The sequence below is a fragment of the Limulus polyphemus genome, unplaced genomic scaffold (genome assembly GCF_000517525.1).
Source record: "Limulus polyphemus unplaced genomic scaffold, Limulus_polyphemus-2.1.2 Scaffold2282, whole genome shotgun sequence".
NCBI lineage: Eukaryota > Metazoa > Arthropoda > Merostomata > Xiphosura > Limulidae > Limulus > Limulus polyphemus.
In genome coordinates this window covers 175,426-184,967 of record NW_013667892.1, presented here as the reverse complement: position 1 = coordinate 184,967, position 9,542 = coordinate 175,426, and the positions used below count along the sequence as shown (strand labels likewise).

At 33.0% G+C, this 9,542-nt stretch overlaps 1 protein-coding gene across 1 annotated transcript; it reads left to right on the top strand.

Moving 5' to 3' along the window:
* Positions 1 to 4,861: 4,861 nt before the first annotated feature.
* On the top strand, positions 4,862 to 8,247 carry LOC106466512 (tetraspanin-9-like). The gene has a single exon (XM_013926802.2). The coding sequence runs from the start codon at positions 5,513 to 5,515 to the stop codon at positions 6,512 to 6,514; it is 1,002 nt and encodes a 333-aa protein (XP_013782256.1). The 5' UTR covers positions 4,862 to 5,512; the 3' UTR covers positions 6,515 to 8,247.
* The last annotated feature ends 1,295 nt before the right edge of the window (positions 8,248 to 9,542 follow it).

The window sequence follows — 9,542 nt, the reverse complement described above, 5'->3', positions numbered from 1 at the left end:
AGATTATCTCTGGTTGATGAAGCTCCAAATCTTACGACAGAAAGTTCTGAAGATTATCTCTGGTTGATGAAGCTCCAAATCTTACGACAGAAAGTTCTGAAGATTATCTCTGGTTGATGAAGCTCCAAATCTTACGACAGAAAGTTCTGAAGATTATCTCTGGTTGATGAAGCTCCAAATCTTACGACAGAAAGTTGTGAAGATTATCTTTGTTCGGTAATAAAACCCAATCGATTTGTCAGATTAAAGTACCCTTTAAATCATAAAGATAACGACCTTTTAAGTGCCGGTAAAACTTCTAAAACGCACTGTATAAGTTAATGTCAAGTTTGAATTGTCGGTGAATTGATTCGAAAATCTAAGAAGCTTATATCGAAAAGGGCAACCATTTTTTTTATATAATTTTGATGGATTTGGTTTTAGGGTTCAATTTGGACTAAAATTCAAATGTTATTTGTTTCTTTCAAGACAACCAACTCGTAGAAAAATCTTGCAATCAAAAACGATTAATTTTTGTCGATTAAAACAAATAGTGTCACGTGTTCAGTCATTTCCGGTATCGTTTGATATTCTCTGAAGATTGGAACAGGAAATATACACATATAAATGTAATCTGACAAGTTCCGGGTTCCGGGAAACAATTTCTGATGTCTGTCTCTAGTCAGTCTAGTGTATTACGTGTAATTATTTCTCTAGTCAGTTTAGTGTATTACGTATAGTTATTTCTCTAGTCAGTTTAGTGTATTACGTATAGTTATTTCTCTAGTTAGTCTAGTGTATTACGTGTAATTATTTCTCTAGTCAGTCTAGTGTACTACGTATAATTATTTCTCTAGTTAGTCTAGTGTATTACGTATAATTATTTCTCTAGTTAGTCTAGTGTATTACGTTTGCTCAGCGTGAAATCTAAGATGGCGATTCTATGGTAAAATATTATGGAAGAATTATTTTGGGGCGAATATTACCCTTTCTCATCGTGTAATTTTTATTTCTAACTCTCGTTTGCAATTTAGTGAAGAATATCTCATAAACTAAGTCTCCATCAATAGGCTTATATAATTGGTAAACGAAAGAAAATTATCGTTTTAATATAAACTGAGTTGCTTACAATAGAATCATCTATTACACTACATGTTGTTTATTCTCTTGTTTGTTCTAACAGTAGTGTAATAGATGATTCCTGTTTCTTCTCTTGTTTGTTATAACAGAATCATCTATTACACTACATGTTGTTTATTCTCTTGTTTGTCCTAACAGAATCATCTATTACACTACATGCTGTTTATTAACAAACAAGAGAATAAACAACATGTAGTGTAATAGATGATTCTGTTAGTATTACACTACATGGGATGATGTTGATTATTTGCCCTCCCTCTAGTCTATCCCTTCAAATTAGGATTGGTTAGCACAGGTAGGTCTTGAGTAGCTTTGCGCGAAATTCATAGTCAAACAAACGAAGAAACAACATGTAGTGTAATAGATGATTCTGTTAGAACAAACAAGAGAAAAAAACAACATGTAGTGTAATAGATGATTCTGTTAGAAGAACAAACAAGAGAAAAAAACAACACATGGTGTAATAGATAATTCTGTTAGAACAAACAAGAGAATAAACAACATGTAGTGTAATAGATGATTCTGTTAGGACAAACAAGAGAAGAAACAACATGTAGTGTAATTGATGATTTTGTTAGAACAAACAAGAGAAAAAAACAACATGCGGTGTAATAGATAATTCTGTTAGAACAAACAAGAGAAGAAACAAAATATAGTGTAATAGATGATTCTGTTAGGACAAACAAGAGAATAAACAGACTGCCAACTGTTGGGGTATCTTTACCAACGAATAGTAGGATTGATCGCCACGTTATAACCCCCCACCCCCCACAGTTGGAAGGACAAATGTGTTTGGATTCGAAGTCACGAACCTCAGATTGCGAGTCGAGTACCCTGACTACCAAGCCATGCCAGGTTTGATTTCTCTCGCATATTTTTCTTCTTCTTCTTAAAAACGTAATTCTGAAGTTGAAAACTGAAGTTAGACAAATTTCAAACAGAGGAAATTCTGGAACTCCAAGTTCTTGATCAGAACGACCGAGTATCGTATTTCAGCCTTGACATACAAATAATTTAGTACAATACAAAATAAGTTAGTACGAGGAATTATTGAAAAACGTAAGGTTGTTCCATTTTGCGTAATTTTGCGTTACGTTTCTGTTCTGGGTCAACAGAAAAGTGAGCTCACCAGTGTAATGTTTCCATGACTGGTTTGACAACAATAACCGCCATTGTGCCAAATTATAAAGAGATTTGAGTCAGTATAGGAATATGTTTTTCTACTGATGTTGTTGTTTTGAAGTTAAGCACAAAGCTACACAATGGGCTATCGGTGCTCTGCTCACCACGGGCATCGAAACCCGGTTTCTAGCGTCGTAAGTCCGCAGACATACCGCTGTGCTACTGGGGAGCTTTTTGACTGAAAGTGAGCTGCTAACTGAAATTGATAGAGAGTAATTCCCCCCCCCCCCCATACTAATACTTTACCGTGTTGGGCGTCATATTAGAGTTTTCTATGAAATTATCTTAATTAATTATTAATTAATTTATTCAAAAACGGACGATCGGAGTCTGGCTAGATGTTTGGTATCTTACTAAAACAGTGTCGCCAACGAATTTTATTTTATTTAAAGCACGAGATGTAGCTGGTATTTCTTTCAATGTGAATTAAGTATTATTTGGATAATAGTCTACTTTAAAATTGTTACTTTTACAACCATTCTGGTGTAGCATCAGACTTTAATGAGGCAGAAAACCTAATTTTGGTTATTTTCATATTAATAAAAAAGGAGAATTAATGACATGAACGTATTTCTAGATTACCTACTCAGTGAATAGAAATTTATTACAACAACAAAACCAGAACACAAGGTCTTCTAAAAGTTGTACCCCTGTGAGACATCGCTAAGTCTACGGATTTATAACACCTGAAACTGGGGTTCAATTCCTTGCGGTGGAGATATCTAATAGCCTAATGTGGCTTTGCTCTGAAACAAATTGCTATTACTAACTAATTCTACATAAACATTACCTCGTAACTGAAAGTGGTATTTTGTGTTAGTGCACACGTTTTGGACGAAAAAAAAAAGTTTAACTTTCGATACCAAAATTATGTTTTCGCTAAAAAAAAAAAGCTTACAGCAGCGTTTCTCAAAGTGTGGATTTTTATAGAATATTAATAATTATTTTTTAGAATTTTCTGTTATGTCCTTAATTACAATAATAAAACTTGTTACGACATAAATTCTATAGCGAAATATGCACACATTTTGCTATTAAGGCTTTATGTAACCGTTACGTTTTACTTAAACAGTCATATTGTAAAAGTTTGATAGTTTGATTAAGCTGAAAGCTTAGTTAAACAATCATTTTTATTCTTAGAATAGAGTGGTGGCTATGCCTAGCACTTCTTTTCTGCGGTGTAAACAAACAGCATAAATTCTAAAGTGTAATTTAATTTTATGAAATATATACATCGAAAATAGTAATACTAGGCCTAAAATAAAAAAGAAAAAGGGTAAAACCTTCATACTAATTTTATTTGAACTGTTTTATTTCTTTGTAATAATTATTTTTTGTACTTTACGCGCATGCGTTTAAACCTCTTTTTTTTGAATTTTTCGAGGTGTCACATTGGCTTCTAAACCCTTTTAAAATGTATATTAATAAAATGCCTTTTACATTCAATTATATTTTTATTTCACATGTGTATTATTTTATGTTATCTATATCTCATAACCATTAACATTTTTACTCAAAACTAATAAAAAAAATTATTCTTTGTAAATTTCCGAAGCAATTAAGAACACTTAGATAGGAATGATTCCGACCATAAAAAAAAAAACTTCGTATAATTGTTTTCTTCTCCTTTAAGAACTTCCAGATTAATTGAAATTGTTGCGTCATCGAGATGATGTGATTCTCACGCCCTCTACTTTCTAGAACTATCCCGTATCTTGGCGAATGCTCTAGTAATGACTAGATAGAGGGTAGACTGGTATATATAAGAGGGTGGACAACGTAACGAGGTAATGTAATGTGTGTGTAGACAGTGAGTAATTGAACTGCAGTCACAGGGTATTGTTGAAGTTAACGTTCGTTCGTGATACTGTTTGTTTTAACGCGAATATTGAGATTAAGTGTATGGCAGAGTTATATTCGGAAAGAATAAACCAGTTTTATTAAGTAAATACTTGTGTCGCTAAAGTTTCGTCGGAACGAAGTTACGAAAAGTTAATTAACAAACGGAGACGTAACAAAATATATTTTTCGGAAATCCATTGAAAAACCTCAAATATACTTTTTTTAACTATATTTAATTTCTTATTTCATGAGAATTACGAGAACTAAAAACGATAAGTCTCCGTTCACAGGAACCAATACTTGGTAATTTCTATGAAAGACAAACCTGCACGTGCTATATAATTAATTTCGAATGTGTTTCGCTGATGGAAACTGAATCTGAAGTCTAGTTTCGTAATCACTGCTCAATGTTTACGCCCTTGTGATCAGCTGATCTGTCTTTGTTGAAGTTGTCTCAAGTCTAGAAAAAACAAAAAAGAGGAAAGAAGCCAACATCAGTTTTTACCGGGTCAATTAACATAATATTTCTTTTTTGTAAGTTCGGTGACGAAGATGGGTTATCTTAAGAATGCATTCATCAATCTGTACTTCTGTTTGGTTTTCACCGTGTCTTAATTTTTGTTGAATTGTTTAAAGAATTATTTTTCTTTGTGTAAAAACAAACGATTTTGCAATCACAGCTAAATAGGGGAATGAAAATATTTTTATTGGTAGGTTACGGTCTTTTCTTTTATTAGACAAAATTGATTTTTAGTATCTGAACATATTTCAAGTGTCACTGTCAGCATGCACGTCGCTAGAAGCAAGATAAAACAACATATGTAGTGATGTTATCCAGAGTATAAAAACATTCTACCAGAAGAGAATGATAATAGTAACGCTACCTGCTGATATCCATATAGTGTGTGTGCTTAATTATCCAATTATGTATCTTCGCACTTTCTATAAATAAGCCTCCCAAAGACTGTCTTTGTTAGGTGAAGAAAATTTAGAAAAATAAGCATAGAAAACTCAAATTATTTGAAAGTTTTTGTGCTAAATATAGTGAAAAACAATTAGACTATTCAAAACTAGTCTTTTCACACATTTCTTTTTCTTGTGTCACGTTTTCTTGAAAATTGTACCACAAGGTTTTTAGTGCAACTTTTCTAAATGGCAATACTATCTGAGTTGATATCAGTTTACAATCAGTCATATAATTCAGTAATAACTAATTATTGAGAGAGTGAATGACTAACTTATGAACATTTCGCCCTGTGTTTATATCATATGAAGATAATCTTTGGTCGAATTTCTTGAAAAATCGCAGTTATCTACTAGCCCCATCAAATATCTACTAGCCCTATTAAATATATGCTAGTCCCATCAAATGAGCCCCATGTTCTTCAATAAAGCGATGAGGTACTACAGGTTCTGGATCTACTCCTGTAACCTGGCTCTTCTCCTTAGCGTTATCATCTTTGTCTCTTTAGCAGCTTGGACTTTTTCCGATTACCGAATGTCATTTTTTCCCACCATCCGCCTACATCATCCCACTTTCATCTACGCTTATTTGGCTCTGATTCTTCAAGGAGGCATTCTTCAAGCTGTGGGATGCTTGGGTGCTTTGAAGCTGAACGAGCGCCTACTGAACATATATTGGTCCCTCATGCTGATGCTACTTGTAGGTGACGTCATCATGGGTTTCGTGTGGATCTTCCATTACAACCATATCGCCAGCCACTTACTAAGCGACCTGAGAACGAGATTACAAACCGAATATGGGAACAGTGCCGAGTACCAGAGTCTTTGGGATCGCATTCAGCGGGAAGAACACTGTTGTGGTGTAAACGAACCACAGGACTTTAATTTATCTTTATGGATTTCAGGACAACGACGTGATTTTTCGCGACATTACCAGATGGTGCCACTGAGCTGTTGTAAAAATCAGTCGGGAGTATCTGACATAGAGAATGTTCTCGTGAATCACACGTGGTACGCTCGTAGCTACACGTTAGACAATGTGTATCAAGATGGTTGTTATGAGGCGTTATTTGTTTGGTTTCAACACAGTGCAGACATGTTGTCGGTGCTGGGATTCTGTGTTATTGCCTTCCTTAAAGTGTGCTTTTTAGGAATTTTGCGATACGAGATCCGAGAAATGATCCAAAAGATCAAGATCCTAAAGGAGATCGACGAAACCTCATCGACACTTGCCACAGAATCCCACATCCACATTCCAGGGTCATCCTATCAGAATGACACCTGTTGTCCCGATATTCGCACGGGAAATCACGTGACTTCGAACAACAATCATGTGACGTCAGAAATACCATCCAAAGATAAAGCCACGAACGGAAATAACAATGACACCGAACATCCCCTTAAGTGATTGCGAATCCTAGTTTAAGTAATCAAAGTAAGTAAGCAAAGTACGCATAGAGAATATAGGGAACTTCTTCTGAGTTAGTAATAAATGTAATTGCTTCAGACACTTTTTGTTGAGACTGCTTCGTTCTACAATTATTCTCCGATAACTGAAGTGCACGAAAAGTGTAACACTTAAAACTCTAACTTCAAGCAATGTTAAGACTTAAAACTAAAATGAATTTTTGTACACTCAAACATGGTAAATATCGCTATCATTTCGCGTAGATGTAAATAGAGATATTTATTTTTCAAAACTATGTGTGTATATGATACTTAATCCCCATATCGTTCTACTCATGTAAATGCTTTATGTAACGAAGCGTACCTCATGTAACAAGATTTGCATTATTAGAAACATTTTAAAATCAAAAGTGTTAATTACTGTCTGTAGTTATGCTAATTGTGACGTATAATTATTGTCTTTTGCTGAACTGTATCACTTGGTGTTTCGAAAATTCATTTCGAAAAAGACACACACACACACACAAAAGATTTTTGTGAATTTAGTTAATATTAGATCATGCGAAGTTAAATTAATTGTAGATTGATAGATATAACTATATTTAGATATAGCCTATCAAGATGAGCTTCAGTAGCGCCTTCTGTCAAGAAAAATCATTATCAAATAAAATATTTTTTATTTATTTGCAAATTATATATATATATATATACATACATAGATATATTTCTTTTGTACTTTCAATTACGACTTCTCAAGTTGAATTGTATTTCGCAGGTCAGCCATTGAAGTTAAAACGCATGTTCAATTTAACTTTGTGACAAAGTTTCGATTTTTTTAACAGTATTTCAAATCGATAGTCTTTCAGCTTAAACAAAGATAGACTTTACGGGAAACCTAAGCTATCTTACATAGCAATCTTAGTGTACTTTGATAACGTCCGTTCTCAATTTTAGTTCCTCAGTCATGTGTAACAACAATAAATATATCACTAGTTGGGAGCAATATTTCAAATATAAAATTACGATATAGATAAAATTACATATAGTTGAAAAGCACTTCTAAGATGGCACAGTGCATTGGCTCTCTGATTTTAAGTTGAGCAGAACCAACTGTTTAGCAACTATGCGTTAGGTTTAAGTAACTAAATTCTTCATCAAGTGATGTATTGAAATAATAACGTAGTTATAAGACTGACAGTCAATAGTGTTCTTCAGCTTCTGATGTCAAAACGCCACCTTGAGGAAGCCGTAATTTGTTTAATTTATAAATTGGTTTTGTGAGTATAACAGAAAACGTGAAATGTCATAGAAGAGGCTATGACGTCTTTCAGCAACTTCTTAAACATTTTCATAATGTTCTTTCAATAAATAAACTAAATTTGTTTTATAATTTATCAGCAGATAGCCTCTGAGAAACTAGTTATTTTTACTGAGTGAATTTGTTGTTATTTATGTATATAGAGCTATATAAGTATATAAACCGATACCAGTATTAACAGCAGTCGATCAGCATAATTTATTAAGTATAGAATTTCTTATATAAAAATAATACTCTCGCATAACGATTGTTATAGTGAGATACTGGTTCTTATGTATAGCTTACGTTTTCGTTTCAAAGTAATAATATGTTTGTATCAACTTGTTCTGAAATGTATTTTGAAAGAAGAAACATTTGCTTTTAGTAGTGTTACGGCTATAAGGTTTTTCTATACACGCCCTCTATGATATGAAAACTAAAACTTGAAATAAAAAATGGTAATATACGAAAATGTGTCCTTTTACTTCACTTTTAACATTTTGACCAACTATCACTATGGGAACAGATTTTTAAGAGATGACATATCAATTAATGTTAGGCCTATTTGTTTTCAGTGCTTCACTAGCTCTCGGCGTTTAAACCATAACTAAAAACAAACAAGCAAAAAAAAAAAACACTTTTTTATCTTTTGATACCAACTACTAAAAACTTAAAAATTACCTTTACTCTGACGCATATAAAAAGACGTTATTACCAGACAACGACATATATTTTCTACTGGAATATGATGAAGCATTCTGTTGTTTATACTCAATATTAACTTTACAAACAAAGTGGTTAAATACAATGTAACAGTTAAATTCTATGACGAGAAACACATTTTGAGACAGCTTGAATACGCAATGATGAAAACTATGAGTTTAACGCAGTCACAATTACACAACCTTCTAATGTCACAAAATGTTCGAAAAAGTTGTAAGTTTCTTACTGTGTTAACCTTGCAATCATGTTTTCTTTGTTATTCATTCGTAAGTTTTTAAAAGCATTTACATCAGCAGTAATATTTGATTATGTAAATATATCAGAATCAGATTTTTTGTTTCTTTACAAACATCAGAACAAAAACCAGTTATTAAACTTATTCAAAGACTTTGAATCATTTACACAATTTCTAAATACCGATGAAGACAGTCATACCGTATTAGAGGCATTTATAATTGGTAGTTTTACTTTTTATCTTAATCTAAAGCTAAAGCATTTGTGGTTTTTAGCTATTTCTGGTTTATTACAGAATATTTTATAATAAACTTCTTAATTACACTTTCCTAACCTTTCTAAAAAGGGAAGAGATTTGAATCTGCTCCTTCAATAATCTCGTAACTGTAAACTAAAGTTAAAAACTATTGCAAGTATTTTTTTCAACGACTTAGATAAGTTTAAAGTTATAAATATCAGTACCTTCCTCCGGTAGATCAACTAAAAGTTAACGGACTTACAACACTAAAATCCAGGTATCGATTTCCTGCAATGGACAGAGCGAAGACAGGATGGCCATTTGGAGTTTTGCGCTGAAAGAAATACAAACATTTCCTTCCTCCTCACTTCCGTAATGACCTCGGTCAATAAACTGACCACATTGTTTTCGTTAACAGATGGTATAAGTTACACTAACTAACTAACAAATGAGCTTCTGATATCTTTACAAATAACAACAACTAGTCAGTTTGTTTGTTTGTAATTAAGCACAAAGCTACACAATGGACTATCTAGT